This window comes from Gracilinanus agilis, chromosome 2, assembly GCF_016433145.1.
Source record: "Gracilinanus agilis isolate LMUSP501 chromosome 2, AgileGrace, whole genome shotgun sequence".
Lineage (NCBI taxonomy): Eukaryota > Metazoa > Chordata > Mammalia > Didelphimorphia > Didelphidae > Gracilinanus > Gracilinanus agilis.
The window spans coordinates 574082959-574101994 of NC_058131.1; the positions used below are offsets into that span (position 1 = coordinate 574082959).

At 38.7% G+C, this 19036-nt stretch overlaps 1 protein-coding gene across 1 annotated transcript; it reads left to right on the plus strand.

Annotated features, from left to right (window-relative positions):
• Positions 1 to 17491: 17491 nt before the first annotated feature.
• On the plus strand, positions 17492 to 18372 carry LOC123236148 (60S ribosomal protein L7a-like). The gene has a single exon (XM_044662427.1). The coding sequence runs from the start codon at positions 17519 to 17521 to the stop codon at positions 18317 to 18319; it is 801 nt and encodes a 266-aa protein (XP_044518362.1). The 5' UTR covers positions 17492 to 17518; the 3' UTR covers positions 18320 to 18372.
• Positions 18373 to 19036: the final 664 nt, after the last annotated feature.

The window sequence follows — 19036 nt, forward strand, 5'->3', positions numbered from 1 at the left end:
TCACCAAAGGCAAATAACAGAGTAATGAAAACCACTATGCTAGAAGAAACCCAGTGTAGTGTAGGTTAAAGAGGGATTCCCTATAGAGGATGAGGTCCTCTAGATGTTCATGTAAGTAGATGACATGGTACTGACTACATCAAGGCTTACCATATTTCAGAGCCTTCTGGAAGAGATCTATAATCGCTTAAAAGAGTTTGATCTGTCCACACACAAAGGAAAGGCCAAATGGATACTGAATGCCTGTTGACCAGATTTCAACATGCATTTGGATGGACACCCTACAGAGCCTATCCAGTAGTCAATAAATTGGATAGTACAGACCAATGCATCAGGCTCAGAACTGAACAGAAGGAGGATAGGCTGGGACATCACCAGACTACAAGTTTCCCATGAAAGCAAAGGACCATCTTTTACATACTGGCATTCTACTGGTGTTGCTCTATGGTAGCAACTGGGCACAGAATATAACTGACCTCAAAGGCCTAAATTGAGTGATACACAGAGGACAACAAAGGCACATAGTGGGTATTAACAGGCTGTAACAAATGAACATCAAAGAACTCTGAAGAATAGTAAAAGAAGAGCAAGAGTAAAAGATATCCTCAGATAGCTATATGATGGGAAGGGAAGATTGGTCATATAGCAAAAGGGATATTTGTGGGGGAGCCAGGTGCTCCGTTGGTACCCTAGAAATGTCAGCAAGAAGTAAGGGAGGTCTCTAGCATGCTAGGTAGATTCTAGGGAACTTTTGAGATGACATGTACAAGACACACAGAAGGGTTCCCATTTGTACCAATGGAAGGAACTCCTGAATTATTTAGATTACAGATCCATTTGGGTATTTGAATGAACCTTCATGTCTGTAATAAAATAGCCTTTGAATACACTCAAGAGAGGCAGAATGTACTGAAAGAACCTTGGATTTATTTTTTATTTGAAAATTTTTATTTAATTAATTAATTTAGAATATTTTTCCATGGTTACATGATTCATGTTCTTTTCATCCCCTCCTTCCACCCCCTCCCATAGCCAACAAGCAATTCCACTGGGTTTTACATGTGTCATTGATCAAGATCTATTTCCATATTAATATTTACATTAGGGTGATCGCTTTAGAGTATACATCCCCAATCATGTCCCCATTGAACCTTGTGATCAAGCAGTTGTTTTTCTTCTGTGTTTCTGCTTCCACAGTTCTTTCTCTGAGTGTGAATAACGTTCTTTCTCATAAGTCCCTCAGAATTGTCCTGGATCACTGCATTGTTGCTAGTAGAGAAGTCCATTACATTCGATTGTGCTGCAGTCTATCCGTCTTTGTGTATAAGAGAACCTTGGATTTAAAGCCAGAAATCATGGAAACTTGGTTGCTTGCCACGTAGGTGACTTTGGATAAATGACTTGGCCTCTCTGAGTGCCACTTTCCTCATTTGTAAAATGAAGATGCTGGACTAAATGTTCTCCCATATCCCTTTTAGCTATAAACCTATGTTTATAAGATCTTACAATTTGGTATTTGAAGAATAAAATAAGATAAGAAGGAGGTAATGAACCTAAGGCAATGCCCACAAAGTTTTTTTCTACCTATGGGAACGTAGGGTCAGAAACAACCTATCAGATTGAGGTTTTGACAAGTTTTTTCTGCCCTATGTTCACATAGGTAGAAAAATTGGTCTTGAACACAGGCCTTTTGATTCCAAATACAGGACTCTTTCCACTAAATCACACTAGATCCAAATTATGAGGATCAATATATCAAAGTTTGGTTGCTTGCCACCTAGGTGACTTTGAGCAAACAACTTGGACTCTCATTACTAAAATAATCTAAGCCTCAGTTTCCTCACCTGTGAAACTCTAATTATGAGGGCCCTATTCAATTTTCAGAACTGTTATAAGGAAAAGACTTTGTAAGCCATAAAACACTAAGTAAATAAGCCAATAAGCATTTATTAAGTACCTACTGGGTGCTGGGCACTGTGCTAAGTGTCGTAGATATGAAGAAAAGTAAAAACCCTTGCTCTTAAGTTGCTCACAGTCTAATGGGGGAAAAAAACATACAAACAAGTACATGTAAACAAAATAAACACAGGACCATTGGAAATAATCTTAGAGGCAAAGCACTAGCATTTAGGCGGATTAAGAAAGCTTTGCTTCTTGTTGGAGATGAGATTTTAGCTAGGAAGGAAGCCAGAGAAGCCAGTAGGCAAAAATGAAAGAGAGAATTCCAGCATGGGGGGAAGCTAGTGAAAATTCTGGAGTCAGGAAATGGAGCGTCTAATGAGAGAAATAGCAAGGAAATTAGTGTCACTGGATCTTAGAGTACATGGTACAGAGTAAGGTGTTAAGAAGACTGGAAGGGGCAGCTAGGTGGCTCGGTGGATTGAGAGCCAGGTCCAAAGTCGAGAAGTCCCAGGTTCAAATATGGCCTCAGATATTTCCTAGCTGTGTGATCCTGGACAAGTCACTTAACTCTCATTGCCTAGCCCTTATTATTCTTTTTTTTCTGTTGATTTTTAAAGTGTTGATGTTTTTTTAATGTTGATTTTTTCCCCATTCTTCTGCCTTAGAACCAATACATAATATTGGTTCTAAGACAGAAGTTAAGGGTTAAAAAAAAGAAGAAGACTGGAAAGGTAGAAGGGACAAGATTTTTAAAAGCCAAGCAAAAGATTTTATATTTGATCTTGGAAATAAGGAACACTGGAGTTCAGTGAATGGGACAGGTATGTATGTAACATGATCACACATGTTTTGGGAAGATATAGCTATATTTGTGGACTGCTGAAGAGCAGCCAGTAGAATTTGAAGATTAGTGAAAGAGGAGGAATGACAGGTGAGGACAATCTTCTGGAAAAGACAAGAAAGAAGGAGATCATTTATATAGGCAGAGGTGATTGCCTTAATAAAATCATTCACCTCTTCACAAGAGATAGGGGTAGAGGAGATGGTGGTAGAAGACCTCTGAGTGATGGGAGATAAAGAGAAGGGGGGAAGGAGAAGCTCTTGTAGAATGGCCTGAAATAGGAGGCAGTGTTCTCAGCTGAGAGACTAAGGGAAGGAGCATCAGCCTTGGGAGGTTTGAGGAGAAATGGAAGGGTTAAGTGGAAGAATGAGTCAATTATAAAAGGATTGCCTTGCTGCAGTGAGTGCCAAATTGAGATTATTTAACATAAATTTGTAGTGGGCCGGGTCAGCACGATTCATGATTTTCACTTGCTCATGAATAGGAGAATAATCCAAGGCTGATACGTGGCTGTGCCAGATCTTCAATAGATTTGGGGGAAAGGGTTCCAAGAGAAGAGGTCAGTGAAGGGCTAAACTGCTTGCCCCAAGAGTCACAACAGGGGAAGGAAGGAGAGTGTAACCAGTGCAGGGGTAACGTCTTGGGAGGATTCTCAGAGTGGTTCCAGCTTTCATTGCTGCTGAGCTGCCATCTTGGCTCTGCCCTGAGAGGTAAAGTCTTAGGAAAGAACTGAATGGTCATGGAGGGACTGAATGAAGAATGAGGTTGGGAGTTGCAAAGCAGAGGAAGAAATGGAATGACAACAAATTATGTGCAGATAAAGGAATTTAAGAATTCATGAGCATGAAAGTACAACACGTGGATTATGCTGAGTTTAAGGGACTACCATCTCTGTGTAGATAAAGTGGGGGTAGAAGACATGGGAAAGACATAAACTGAAAAACAAGGTTAGGGTATTCTCAGTATCACTATGTATGTTAAAGCCTCCCAGTATGAGGGCAGGAGTTGAAGAGGAAAGAAAGACTATGAATAGGAGGTCCTATCATTATTCTCATTTTACAGATTTTATCTTTTACAGAGAAAAGTGAAATGATTTGCCTAAGAATACATAGAATGCTTACTAACCCTTTACTCTTGACATTTTAGTTCAGGGACCAGTAGAGAAAGAACAGAAGGAAGTAATTAAAAAGGATTTTTAAGAGGCTGTAGCTTAAGTGGTCCAAATCTAACTTTCTCCCACTTAACTTGTACTATCAGTGTAGGGAACTAATCTACTCTTTTTAAACTTACATTATTGTGGCTTTCTAGAGAGCTCACATGGGTGGCATGAAAGGTGGTTGGTTGTTGTTGGTGTTGAAACACATTTCCATTTTCTCCCCCTCAGCCACCACTGGAGCTCACAGATGACTCACTCTTTCCTTAATCCTGTCCTCCAGGATTCAGTTATCTGAATTTAGAGCAAAGATTCTTACCCACTCCCCGACCCCCCATCTGAGTTACATGTAAAAACAATTTTTAACATTTTTTTTTAATTTTAAGTCCCCAAATCTCTTCTTCTTTCTCTGTCTTCCTCCCTCCCTGAGACAGCAAACAATTTGATATAGATTATACTGTGCAGTCACACAAAACATATTTTTATATTAGTCATATTGTAAAAGAAAACAGGCAAAAAAACAGATAAAAATAAAGAAAGTAAAAAATAGTATGCTTCAATCTGCATCAGTTCTTTCTCTGGAAGAGGATAGCATTTTTTCATCATAAGTCCTTTGGAATTGACTTGGATCACTGTATTGATCAGAATAACTAAGTTATTCACAGCTGCTTCTCATATAATTGTGCTCTTTCTGTGTACAATACTCTCCTGGTTCTGTTCACTTCACTGCATCAGTTCACATATGTCTTTCCAGAGTTTTCTAAAAGTATCCCGTAGAGCAGAGATTCTTAACTTTTTTTTTTTGTCATGGACCACTCTAGCAGTCTTACAAAGCTTATAATTGCCTTATCAAAATGTTCTAAAATAGTTAAAGGAAAGCATTTCAGTTGGAAATTGGTGGAATATTTTTCCCCATCCAAATTCATGAACCCCCTAAAAATACCCATGGACTCTACTACCCCATCACTATTATCTCACTCCCTGATTAAGACCTCCTTATCTAGGGGCTTCAGTTGTGTCCCCCCACCCCAGAATTTGAGTTCTTATTTCTAATTATCTGGGCTAGCTGATAATTATAACCAGCCGGAGAAAGGTCTCAGAGATGGAATGGAAAAAATAGTCGGGGGGAAGAAGAAAGAGATCAAGATCCACTACAGTTTTCTTCCAGGATTTTACCAAGGGCCACATTTTCATCCTTGTGTATTATGGATCTACACATTATTCCAATCCATTCTGCACACCACCCACACATTAATTTTTCCAAAATGCTATTTTATCATGTTATTCCTCTTCTGAGGGAAACTTCAATGACTTTCTACTGTCTTAATCTCTCAGCAAAGCCTTAGAGCCTTTCCATAGTCTGACTTTCATCTACCTTCCAAATCTTATTTCCTGCTACTTAACCTGCCCATCTATCCAGGTTATTCTATTGTCCCTTCCTAAAATGTGTTGAATCCTTTCCTGTTTACATCATTCTCAAGTCCTGTCATGCCTCTCCTTTTCTGCCTAAAATTCAGGGCAGCTATATGGCACAGTGAAATAGAGTACCTGGCTTGGAGTCAGGAAGAACTCAGTTCAATTCAGGTCTCAAGTCACTTACCAGCTCTGTGACCCTGGGCAAGTCACTTAACTATGTTTTCCTCAGTTTCCCTCATCTGTAAAATGAGCTGGAGGAGGAAATAGCAACCCACTCCAATATCTTTGCTGAGAAAATCCAAAAAGGGGTCACAAAGAGTTGGACATGACTATAATGACTAAACAATAACAAATTTCAAGAAAGCTCACTACAGAATGGAGTTTTGGGTCAAGTAGGAAGTGGGTGGGAAATGGCTTAAAGAGAGCAGATATCACTTCTGTCTGCTACTAAGCTCCCAAAGAAATAGGGAGATATTTGGTTACAAGTAAATAAAAGGGTATAAAAAAATTCCAATTTCCATTACAGAAATGGTTTCCAGTCCAGAATTTTCCTGGATCCTGTGCAGTTTCCTATCCATGCAGGAGCCTCCATTTTTTCTCACCTGTGGTTCATTTCCCTGGTCCAACAACCAAGAAGTTTAAACGAAGCATGAGGCTCGAGGTAAAGGTTCTATTGGCCCAGGACATCAACACGGTAGCAAAAAAGGCTCTATCTAGTCTCTGAGGATGCCTTTTTTCCCATCCCCTTTCCTTCTGGCTTTTCAATTATGGAAGGTTAATGAGGGTATGGAGCCCTCTACTGCCCAAAGATGTTGATAGCAAAAGTAACCAATTTTCTTCTTGGGTTTGCTCTTGGAAAGTGAGCTTGTTCTGGGTCTTTCCGTGGCCTGCTTTCCCTTTTTGCGTCTCCTCCTCCAGCAATTCATCAGTTAATCATCATCATTTTAGACTTTAATGCTAGAAAAGACTTAGATATTGTCTAGTTTCACCCTCTAATTTTACAAATGAAAAAACTGGAGGCCCTGAGCAGGGCTGTGTTGGAGCCAGCTCCTATAGGATATTGGAAGAAAGATTGTTAAATTTTCAGTGTCATTATTTATACCTCAAAAATTGGCACACACAACAAATCAAGATTTTATGTATTGTTTTATTGATTGCCCTAGACTTAAGTGATGAAGTAAATGTCAATAATTATTCAACTTAAGAGTGTATTCATTTCTCCTCTCATTTTCCTCAAAGAGCTGGTTGTTAAACAAGCACATCCCTTGGTCACCCAGGACTCCTGACTCCCAGTCCATTTCCACTATACCAGTATCACCTTCACCCTCATGAAGCTAGTTGGTACAGTGGAGTGCTGGGCCTGGAGCCAAGTTCAAATCTAGCCTTGGATGCTTATTTAGATGAGCCTGGGTAAGTAATTTGATCCATCTCCCTTAATTTCCTCAACTGTAAAATGGGGGAGAATAACCGCACCTACCTCTCAGAGTTGTGAGGATCAAAAGAGATCAGACTTTTAAAGTAAAATTGGGAAACTAATGCATTGCTGGTGGAGTTGTGAATTGATCCAACCATTCTGGAGGGCAATTTGGAATTATGCCCCAAAGGGTTATAGAACATCAAAAACCTTTCGATCTAGTAATACCACCACTGGGTCTGTATTCCAAAGAGATAATAAAAAAGGGGAAAGGACCTATTTGTACAAAAATATTTATAGCTGCTCTTTTTGTAGTGGCAAAGAAATAGAAATTGGGAGAATGTTCCTCAACTGGGGAATGGCTGAACAAGTACATATTGGTGATGGAATACTATTGTGCTATAAGAAATGATAAGCAAGATGAATTCAGAAAAAGCTGGAAAGACCTACATGAACTGATGCAGAGAGAAATAAGCAGAACCAGGAGAACATTGAACACAGTAATAGCAATACTGTGGGTTGATCAACTGTGAAAGCGCTTAGCTACTTTCAACAATACAAGATCCAGGACAATTCTGAGGGATTTTATGATAAAAAATGCTATGACACAGTGACAAAGAAATGCATCTCCAGAGAAAGAACTATTGTAGTCAGAATGCAGATCAAAGCATGCTATCTTTCATATCAGTTCATTTAGTGTTATTCTGGGGTTTTTGTTTTGTATGAATGTGCTCTCACAACAATGACCAATATAGAAGTGTGTTTTGCATGATAATACATGTATGGGCCAGATCAAATTGCTCACTGTCTCCAAGTAGGGGGAGGGAAGTAAGGGAGATAGTTTAGATCTTATAATTTTAGAAAATGTATGTTGAAAATTATTATTACATGTAATTGGGAAAATAACATCTTTAAATTAAAAAATACAATAGGGAAGCACTGAACAATGTTTAAGCAAGGGAATAACCTATGCTTTAGGAAAATTATTTTGGCAGTTAAACAGAGAATGGATTAGAAAATGAAGAGATTGGAATCAGGGACACTGGTGAGGAAGTTCTTGAGCTTTGTAGCGTTATTTTAATATTGTTTGGAGAAGATTCTCATGATGTCTTTGAGCTTCTCTGCTCTGCTCTGCTATCTTGACTCCACCCCTAGAAGTCAAGGAAGTTCTTAAGAAGTGATGTAGACTTAGGGTCTAAGTATGGATAATACTTAGTGGATGAATAATTAGAGAGAAGGGATGTTAGAGATGGTATAGAGATAGAATTGGCAAAATTGCAAATGATTATATATGGAGGATGAGGGAGAGGGAAGAGTCCAAAATGATTCTGAGTTGGCAAACCTAGGGAAGGGGAAGAATAGTGCCATCACCACAAAGAGGAAAGTTTGAAAGAAGAACATTGGGTGGGGGTAAGGCGGATGGAGATGACTTCCATATGGAATATCCAGGTGGAGGTATCTAGCAGAGCATGTATTTGGTGATATGGAACTTGGGTATGAAAAATATGAGTGAAGATAAAAGGATCTTGTGCAAGGTGAGGTTGGGGTGAGTTGGGAGTGGGGGAACCACAAATAAGAAGTCTAAAAATGAATAAAATGAAGATCCAGTAAAGGAAACTGAAGAAAGTTATTTCACAACCTGGCCCAACCTATCTTCTCCTTGAACATTATTCCCCTTCTTCTACTCTGTGATCCCAGGCTTTTCTCTCTTTCTCAAAAACAACAAACACTACATCTTCTATTTCCATGTCTTTGCTGTGGTCATCCCAGATGCCTAGAATGTACTCCCTCCTTACTTCCACCTCCTAGAGTCCTTTTACTTCTTTCAGGCTTCTGCATGAACCCTTCTCTGGTCTCCACAATTGCCAATACACTCCCTCCCAAATTACCTAGTACTAATTGTGTGTGTGTGTGTGTGTGTGTGTGTGTGTGTATTTTATTCATTTTACATTTATGCTGCATGTATTTATATATGTACTTGTATTCTCCATTTCAATGTAAGCTCCTTGTGAATAAGGATTATTTCATGTTTTGACCTTGTATCTCCAGTACCTAGCAAAGTGTCTAGGTACATAGTAGGTCCTAATAAATGCATATTGATTGCCTAGGAAAAGAACCAAGAGATGGTAGTATCATAAAAATCCAAAATGAAAGAGTGATCAATAGTAGTCCAAAGCTTTGGAAAGTTCAAGGAAGAGAAAAAAAGGCCATCAGATTTAGCAGTTAAGATCTCATAGGTAACCAAAGAAGCCATATTGCAAAGGACTAAAAAATATGTGGAAATTGAAGAAGATATGGAAGGGAGAGACAGAATAAAAACCTCAAGGAATAGCATAGTCAATTGAAAGATATTTTGATTTTTTTTTAACTTGAGGAATACCTGGAAATGTCTGTAACCAGTGAGAAAGGAGCCAGAAGATGAGGGTATTGAAGCTGAGAAAGAGAAAGAGAATGATCAAATGAGTGAACTCTTTGAATAAATGAGAAGGAATGGTTCATAAGGGAGAGGGACTGACCTTGGCAAGAAGCAACACCTCTTCCTCCAATAGGAGAGGTGAGGAGAGAATTGGGGATGATGTAAGGAATTGTGAAGTGTGGAGCAGGAGGGGAAAGGATCCTTAAAGTAAAAGACTTCTATTTTATCAGTAAAGTATGAGACTAAGTCTTTTGCTGAGAGGAATGTGACTAGCATGGGTGTCAGAAAGAAAAATTTTGAAATAATCATTTATGAGAATGTGGCAAAAGTATTGCTATTCAACAGCTGGGATCTAGTTATGATTAAATAATATGAATTAGTAATGCACTGAGTCAGGATGGTGGTATCATTTCTTCCAGGATAGGATTAGGAGTGGAAAAGATGGATGATGAAAGTAATCAAAATTTAAAGAACAAGGGAGCATGAGATTCAAGGCTAGAGTTCAGTGAATATATTGGTTGAACTGGTTAACTATAGAGTTTAAGGCTGCAAAAGGAGCAGAACAGAAAAACAGAAAGGAACTGGAGGTTGCAATGAAGAGAAAAAGTACAAGAGGCCTGTGGCAGAGAGAGGAATAGAAGCTTGGGAAATGCTTAGTGAGGGGAATTTCAGAGTTCAGGATCATGGAGATAGAACAGAAGAGAAGAAAATTATGATTCAGATATTAAATTCTTAGACAAAAAGGAAGAATCTTTCCAGTCTCTTTCTAAAATACAAATATTTAAACCAGGGAGAGACAAAGCAGAGAAAGAAAATTATAAACTAATGAACACTGATACAAACACTTTATTTGTTTAAAACCCTTACTGTGTATTGGTCCCAAGACAGAAGAGTGGTAAGGGCTAGGCCCTCCGTGGCAAAGCCATGGCACACATGCACAGCCAGCACTAGGGGATCTGCTTCATTCCCTCTCTTCCCAATACCCCAGGACATTATTTGCATGCCCCACCCTTCTGTTCAGCTGCCCAATGCAAGTACTTTCTCCCTCAACTGTCTCCAATAATCTGGGCGCTCAAAGACAGCTTGAATTTGCCCTCTGGGCACTCAAACTGAGAAAAGGTCCCCTAAACCTTGCTTAGGCAATGGGGGTTAAGTGACTTGCCCAGGGTCACACAAGTAGGAAGTGTCTGAGGTCACATTTGAAACCAGGACCTCCCATCTCTGGGCCTAGCTCTCAATCCACTGAGACACCTACCTGTCCCCTGACACAAACATTTTAAATAAAATATTAGCAAATATTTTACATTTGTTGTTGCTACAACAACATATTAGAATATCATACACTAGATTGGAATTTTACCAGGAATGTAGGATATTTGGTGTAACATAAGGAATACTATCAGTATAATAAATCGTGTAAAAATAATGTAAATAACAAAACCTCATATTAATACATTCTGGAAAAGCTTTTTGACAAAATCTAACAGCCACTTCTATTAAAAACACAAAAAGCATAGGAATAAATGGACCTTTCTTTAACATAGTAAATAATATCTATCTAAACACCAAGAGGAAAAATACAATTAATGGAGAAGATCTGAGGCCTTTTCAGTAAGTTAGGTAGTAAAGCAAGGATGGCCTAGGTAGTGTAATGGATAGAATGGTGGACCTAGAGTCAGGAATACCTAAACTTAAATCCAGCCTCAGAAAATTACTAGCTATGGGACCCTGGGCAAGTCACAGCTTCTGGCTGCCTCAGATTTTTCAACAGTAAAATGGGAATCATAATAGCACCGACAACTCCAATGGTTGTTGTGATTAAATGAGACAATATTTGAAAAGCTCTTAGCACAGAGTCTGGCACGTAACTCTTTAATAAATGATGGTTCCTGTTGTGAGGAAGATTAGGTAGTAATTAGGTAGCTGGAGCTGGAGAATTCTAGGATAGAATGAAGGAGGAGGGAGTGTGTGGGCCCTGAGAGACTCCATTAGTGTGGTGGGCAACCTGTTGCCAGCCCAGGGAGATCTCAGACCCTGCTTCCTGATTTCCTTGGGATCCTGAGTGGAGGTGTATTTCCAGCAAGAGAAGTCCTACAGAGCAGAACCAAGCAGAGGAGGAGTTTGAGACCTGGTGGACAGCACCCCAAGTTCACTCACTCTTCTTCCTATCTTGGACCACCTAGGATTTTGGCATCCTGTGGACCTCTTTGGAAAACTGTGAGAACCCTCAAAGCCACCCCTCTGATCCATAGCTGTGCTGTTCAAGGTTGGCTGGTACCAGGCTTGAATCAGCTCCCAGAGACTGCACTGCTTCTTGGGCCCTGCCTGTTAGATCACTTAGATTAGTGTAGAAATAAGTCCTCCCCCTGCCCTGTGGTTTTGCCCTTTAAAAGATTTTAAGTATAGAAATCCCTTTCTGACCTTTTAGTTAAACATAATTAAAGCTGTTAAACCCCTTTTACCTTGCCTGCTTGTTTCTAGACTCTGGCCTAGGGAAAGCAGTGTGACAGTTAAGACCAACCAACTGCCATTCCTGTGATAAATCCTGTGAACTCCTTATCCTGGTCCAGTCTCTCCTACACCCCAGTGTGTGTACCCACAACTATTTAGATTTTATTTTTAACTTCCCTGGTGCCCTCCATTACCTATATTTTCTACATTCCTTTCTCCCTTTCTACTTCCCATTATCACCTATATTGTCTAATATAGTCCTAGAAATGTTAGCTATAGCTAGCAAGAAAGAGAAAATGAAGGATAAAAGCACAGGAAAAGAAGAACAAAATTATTCTTTTTTGCAGAAGATATAAAGATTTACTTAGAAAAGCCTAAAGAATCAACAAACAACAAATTCAACAAAATTGCAGTATGAAACAAATCATAGAAATCACCAACATCCCAATATATTATCAATAAGACCCAGGAAAAAGAGCTAGAAAGAAAAATTCTATTTAAAATAGCTTCAGAAGTTATAAAATATTTGGGAGTGTATCTATCAAGATATATCCCAGAACTATATGAATCCATTAACCCTCTTTGCAGAAATGTAGATTTAAATTACTGGAAAAATATTAGTTTCTCATGACCAAGTTGAGTTAATATAATAAAAATGACAATACTACCTAAATTAAGGTGTTTATTTGGTCCTGGATCTTCTGACTTCAAATTTTTAATTCTTTGGATTTTGTTTTATTGCTTTTTGATGTCTCATGAAGTCATTAGCTTCTACTTGCCCATTCTAATTTTTAAGAAATTATTTTCTTCTGTGAGCTTTTGAACTTCATTTTCCACTTGGTCAATTCTAGTTTTTAAGAATTCTTTTCTTCAATGGATTTTTGTACTTCTTTTTCCTTTTGGTCAATTCTACTTTGCATTGCTCTCATTTCTCATCTCCATTTTTCCTCTGCCTCTCTTAAATGATTTTTTTTAAACCCTTACCTTCCATCTTGGAGTCAATAGGCAGAAGAGTGGTAAGGTAGGCAATAGGGTCAAGTGACTTGCCCAGGGTCACACAGATAGGAAGTGTCTGAGGTTAGATTTGAACCTAGGACCTCCTGTCTCTAGGCCTGGCTCTCAATCCACTGAGCTACCTAGCTGCCCCCTCTTAAATGATTTTTTAAATCCTTCTTGAACTCTTCCTGAACCTGAGATCAATTCCTATTTTTTCTTTGAAGTTTTGCATGTAGTTGTTTTGCTCTTGCTGTCCCCTTCTGTGTCTATGCCTTGCTCTTCTTTGTCCTCATAAGCATTTTCTATGGTTAGATGTTTTTTTTTAATGTTTGCTCATTTTCTCAACCTTTTTCTTGCTTTTTACTTTTATCTTAAAGATGGGCTCTATTCTCAGGGTAAAAGAGGCACTCCCTTAAGCTTCAGCTTTTTTCTTGTAGCTATCTGTGACTCTATTTTTGAGTTTCTGCAAATTTCAGGTTTTCCAAGGTGGTATAATGGCCTATGGACAGGGAGTGCTGAAAGCTACCTCCCACTGCTGATTCAGTCTTCCCCTGGGACTACTGATGGCTTGCAGGGCTCAGAGCACTGAACTATTTTGTGCTGGCCTCAGGCTGGGCAGGGGCTTTGGGTCTCACTCTGGGTTTATACAGGCCAGGCACAATGCAGACTGCCTTGCCCTGAGGCTTGGGCTTAGGCAGGGGCTCTGGATCTTCCTCTGGGCTTGCACAGGTTAGGAACACAGCAGACAGCCTTGAGCTGGAGTTCAGATCCTCACTGAAGGCATGGGCAAGGGCTCTGGGCCTCCCCTTTGGCTTGTACCAGCTAGAGACGCTGCTGACTGCCCTGCACTAGGGCTTGGGGCCTCACTGTAGGCTTGTGCTAGAGCTTGGAACTTTAAGGGAGTAGGTTGTACTGCTGTTGGTTTAGGCAGGGTCTCAGGGTCTCTGTTGGCTTGAGCCCAGGTTCAGAACCTGGAACAGTAGATGAATTATAGGTAGGGGGAAGCTTGCTGTGGACTTGTGCTGGAATTCCTTGGTACAGCTTTGCTGCCGGTTGCATGGTTTTGCTGTGGGCTGTGCTCCTTTCTCGCCCCAGTGAACCAGACCCTTTCTATTTGCCTTTCAAGTTATTTTCTGCAGGAAATTTGCTTCACTCCACCCCCTTGTTGGGCCTTTCACTCCAGTATTCATTTTGAAGTATTGTTTTAAGATTGGTTGGAGAGGATTCTCAGAGTGGTTTGAGTTTTCCCTGCTTCTTTCCCTGTGTTCTTGGCTCCACAATCAAGACATTCCATCTCTCAGTTTCAGGCATTTTCTCTGAATGTACCTTATCCCTAGAATACTCTCCCTCCTACCTTCCTACTACTGACCTCCTTTGCTTTCTCTAAGTCTCAAATAAATTCTTATCTCCTAAAGGAAGCCTTCCCTAACTCCTCTTATTTCCAATACTTTCCCTTTTTTAAATTATTTCCTATTTATCTTGTATGTAATTTGTTTTGCATAGATTTGTTTGCATATTGTTTCTCCCATTAGATTATAAACTCCTTGAGGGCAAGGATTATCTTTTGCTTCTTTGTATCCCCAGTGCTTAGTTCAGGACCTGGTACATAGTAGGGACTTAATAGATGTTTTTGATTGATTGATTGCCATCCTAATCAAACAACCAAAGAAGTATTTTATAGAGCTAGAAAAAACCCCACAAAATTCCTATGGAAGAACAAAAGGTCAAAGATATTTATATTAAAAATAACCTGGAAAGAACAGGGCATTTTAGTGGCAGATATAAAATTATATTACAAGGTAGTAATCAAAGAATTTAGTACTGTTTAAAAAAACAGATTGATCAGTAGAACGATAATGTCCAATATACAGAAGAAAACAAGCAATTGCATAGTGTTTTATAAACTCAGACTCCAGTTACTGGGGAAAGGACTCAGTATTTGACAAAAACGAATAGGAAAACTGGAAAGAAGCTTGGTAGAAATTAGGGATAAACCAAAATCTCATACTATCTACCAAGATAAGCTCTAAATGAATACATAGCTTAGTTGTAAAAGATGATACGATAAACAAACTAGATGAGCAAGGAAGAAATTACCTTTCAGATTTATGAAAAGGAGAAAAGTTCATGACTATACAAGTGATAAAGATAGAGACAACACAGAAGATAAAATGGACAATTTTTCATCATATAAAATTTAAAATATTCTGTACCAAAAAAAAACCCTAATAATTAAAATGAGCAGAGAAATTGGCAACTGGGGGAAAAAATCTTTGTAGCAAATTTATCTGATAAAGGTTTCATATCTAAGATATATTTGGAACTGATTTAAAATTTTAAGATGAAGAGTCATTCCCTAGAATATAAATTTTCTAAGAATATGAACAGAAAGTTTTCAAAGGAAGAAATCTAAGCTAGCAACCACCATATGAAAAAACACCCAAAAATTACTATTAGAGAAACAAAGGAACTCTGAACCTTTACCTTATGCCCATCAGATTAGCAAAAATGACAAGAGGAAAATGACATAATAGAGGAGCTGTGAGGAAACAAGCATACTATTAAAGGTATGAACTAGTCTTGCCATTCTGGAAAGAAATTTGGAACTAAGTTCCAAAAGTCACTAAAATGTGCATATTCTTTGACCCTGCTATACCACTACTAGACCTATACTCAAATAAGATCAAAGAGTTAGAAAAGATCTTTTTTTTTTTGTAATTATATTTATAGTATCTCTTTTGGTGTAGATGAAAACTAGAAGCTAAAGGGGTGCCCATTAACTGGAGAATAACAAATTGTGGTAGAATGAATGTAACGGAATATTATTGTACCATAAGAAATGAAATAGACATTTTTAGAAGAAACTAGGAAGACCTCTATGAAACTGCAAAATAAAATGAGCAGAAGTAATGAAACAATTTATATGGCATTATAGAAAAAATTTTTGAAAGACTTAAAGTTTTAAACATTTTAAACACTGATCAAGGCAATGATAAACTACAGGGCAGAGGACTGAAAGTTAAATATGCCACCCATCTTTGCCAAAGAGTTGATGGGCTTAAAATGCAAAATGAGACATATATTTTTGGACATGGTTAATGTTTGAATTGTTTTGCTGAACTCTGTGTATTTGTTATGAAGGTTTTTTCTTTTACTAAAAATTGTTCAGTGGGTGGGGGAGTGAGAGAGATAAATGATAAGTGCTTGCAAAAATAAATTTTGCATAAATTAAAAAAGAGAAAAGGAGAATGAACCCTAAGCTTATACAAATTTCTTAGGGCAACAACTCAATTGGATTTTCCCTTTTTCAGGTAGAGTTGAATTTTTAACTCTCTTGGATCTGGACAAAACCCAGCTATTATGCACTCCAGCATATACATTTCCTATACTTATATCTTATCTCCTTAAATGGGCTGTTAACCCCAGGAGGAAGTGTGGTAAAATGGAAAGAGAACAACAGTGGGAAGGCACCTGAGTTCTGGTCTTAAATGTGCCCACTAATGACCATGTGCTAGGCCCTTCACCATCCTGGCTTTCAGGTACTTCATTTGTAGAATGAGGAGGTTGAACTAGATCCATGGCATCAAATTCAAATTAGAAAAGGGCCTCACTAATTCCTACATAAGGAGCCCTGTAGGCCGCATCTGGACTTAGTTATTTTTTAAAATTCTTACCTTCAGTCTTAAAATCAATACTAAGTATTAGTTCTAAGGCAGAACACTGGTAAGGAGTTAACTGGGGTTAAGTGACTTGTCCAGGGTCACATAGCTAGGTGAGATCAGATTTGGGCCCAGGACCTTCCATTTCCACCGAGCCATCTACCTACCCCTTGATTTGGTGTTTAATGTGATATTATCTATGTTTTATTGTATTTTCATTTTGTTAAAGAGTTCTTAATTACATCTTAATCTGATTCAGGCTGTACTCTGAAGTGTTGTGGGCCACATATTTAGTATTGACATCTCCGGACTGGATGATCTTTAAAGTCTCTAGTAGCATTAACATTTCAGGATTTCATTGGACTGTCTTCCACTCTTCCCTTACCCTTTCTCTTCCAAAGGTTGGGTACATAGTAGGTGCTTGATCAACATTTGATTTATTTTACTTCTGAGCAGGTAGAGTACTTTTTATATGACTTCTCTTCCCAAACACTAGGGGGAAGACGTGTGCTACCAAATAGTAGGATTGAAGGCAATCATAGGGAGGCTAAGGAAAGAGGGCCTCGGGCTCTCATTTGCAATTATAGAAAGATGATACACATGATCTGGGCCCTATCAATAGGAGGCTCAAAAAGAAAAGAAAAATATATTGGGACATTAAAAAATTCACTATTTTTAAGGTGTCTACTATGTGAAATATACTGTTAGGAGCTGGGGATTATAATAGACTTCTTGCTCCAAAGGGGCTTATGGTCTATAGGGGGAGGTAACATGGAAAAAGATAATTATAATACAAATTTGAATAGAGCAATTGTATATGAGAAATATAAAATATGATAAGGTTAGATGGGGCAGTTGTACTTGGCGGGGGGGGGGTATTCCTGAGGATGTTGCAAAGAGCAGTAGTAGAATTTTATTTCTGATGTTAACTTTTAGTCATGGTGAGCATAAACCTCCCCACTGTATGCCTTACTTGATATTAATAATCAAGAGATTGCTGAATAAAATGACATCTTGCATCAGCTAAGGAATCTTTTATGATCTTGTCAAATGCATGCATAGGAACCATCTTGTTGGAAGAAAGCCAGTAAAGAGATTTTGCTCTTTTGAATCAAATGCATTTTTATATTAACAATGAACCTCGTGTAATCTTGCATTCTCTGTATCTTTCCCTTAGTGTTCCTATAAGAATATGGTCTACTGGAGAGCTTAGCTATAATACATATTACCCACAAGTCTCTTCTCTTCCTTTCTCGTTCTGCCAGCCAAGATGCCCAAGGGAAAGAAGGCCAAGGGGAAGAAGGTGGCCCCGGCCCCTGCCGTTGTAAAAAAGCAAGAGGCCAAGAAAGTGGTCAATCCTTTGTTTGAAAAGCATCCCAAGAATTTTGGCATTGGTCAGGATATCCAGCCCAAAAGGGATCTCACCCGCTTTGTGAAATGGCCTCGATACATTAGACTGCAGTGTCAAAGATCTATCCTTTATAAGCGACTGAAGGTGCCACCAGCAATCAACCAATTTACCCAGGCTTTGGACCGTCAGACAGCTACTCAGCTGCTTAATCTGGCTCACAAATACAGACCTGAGACAAAGCAAGAAAAGAAGCAAAGGCTGCTGGCTCGGGCTGAACAAAAAGCTGCAGGCAAGGGGGATGCCCCTACTAAGAGACCACCTGTCCTCAGAGCAGGTGTTAACACTGTTACTACCCTGGTAGAAAACAAGAAAGCACAGTTGGTAGTGATTGCACATGATGTGGATCCCATTAAGCTTGTGGTTTTCCTACCTGCCTTGTGCCGAAAAATGGGGGTTCCTTACTGTATTATCAAAGGTAAAGCCAGATTGGGTCGACTGGTTCACAGAAAGACTTGCACAAGCATTGCCTTCACACAGGTTAACCCGGAAGATAAGGGAGCCCTGGCTAAGCTGGTAGAGGCCATCAAAACTAATTACAATGACAGATATGATGAGATCCATCGCCACTGGGGTGGCAATGTCCTGCGTCCCAAATCGGTGGCTCGTATTGCCAAGCTGGAAAAAGCAAAAGCTAAGGAACTTGCAACTAAATTGGGTTAAATTATGTGATTTTTCCCTACTTAAAAATAAAAATTTAAGCAAAAAAAAAAAAAGAATATGGTCTACTATGGAATATTATTTGCAAAAGCTGATTTCTTTGTCATATTTTCATTAAGAATGCCCTCAAAATAGGTATAAATTATTCTTATTTTTTGTAGAGATGAGAAAGCAGAAATATCACTAGTGATTGCTATAATCCCAATGGCTGTAATTGTAATTTTTTCTAATTGTTTGCTGTTTTTCTCTCTCCTAAATCTTTGTGAATATTCCCAGATCCCCTAAAGATGTTGTCTATAGCATGGACCTCCTCTCTACATACTTGGTTTGGTCTAACTGTTCTTCCTGTCTTTGTTTGTTTTAATATAATTTCTACTTCCTCATTCAGGACATTAGGAACTGTGATATTCAAATCCAAATGTGCTGATTCCATTGTTAAAAATGGAGAAACTCACTTGGGGCAGAAATCTTCTGTGTTTGTCTACTTCTGTATCAGAAAGAACAATGCATGTGGAGTCCAGTTGGGTTTGGATCTTTTTGATGAAACTTGCTAGTTGTATTAACATGTATGAAATTGACCATGAACAAGTCACTTAATCTCTTTAAGCCTGTTCTCTCTTCTGTAAAATGAGGATAACAATGCCGGTATTACTTAGCTCACAGGGTTTTGTGAAGATCAAATGTGTTAACATATGGAAAGTACTATATAAATCTGGTATT

Bases quoted from the DNA above. Each gene is read 5' to 3' on its own strand.
- LOC123236148 (XM_044662427.1), top strand. From the start codon at position 17,519: ATGCCCAAGGGAAAGAAGGCCAAGGGGAAGAAGGTGGCCCCGGCCCCT.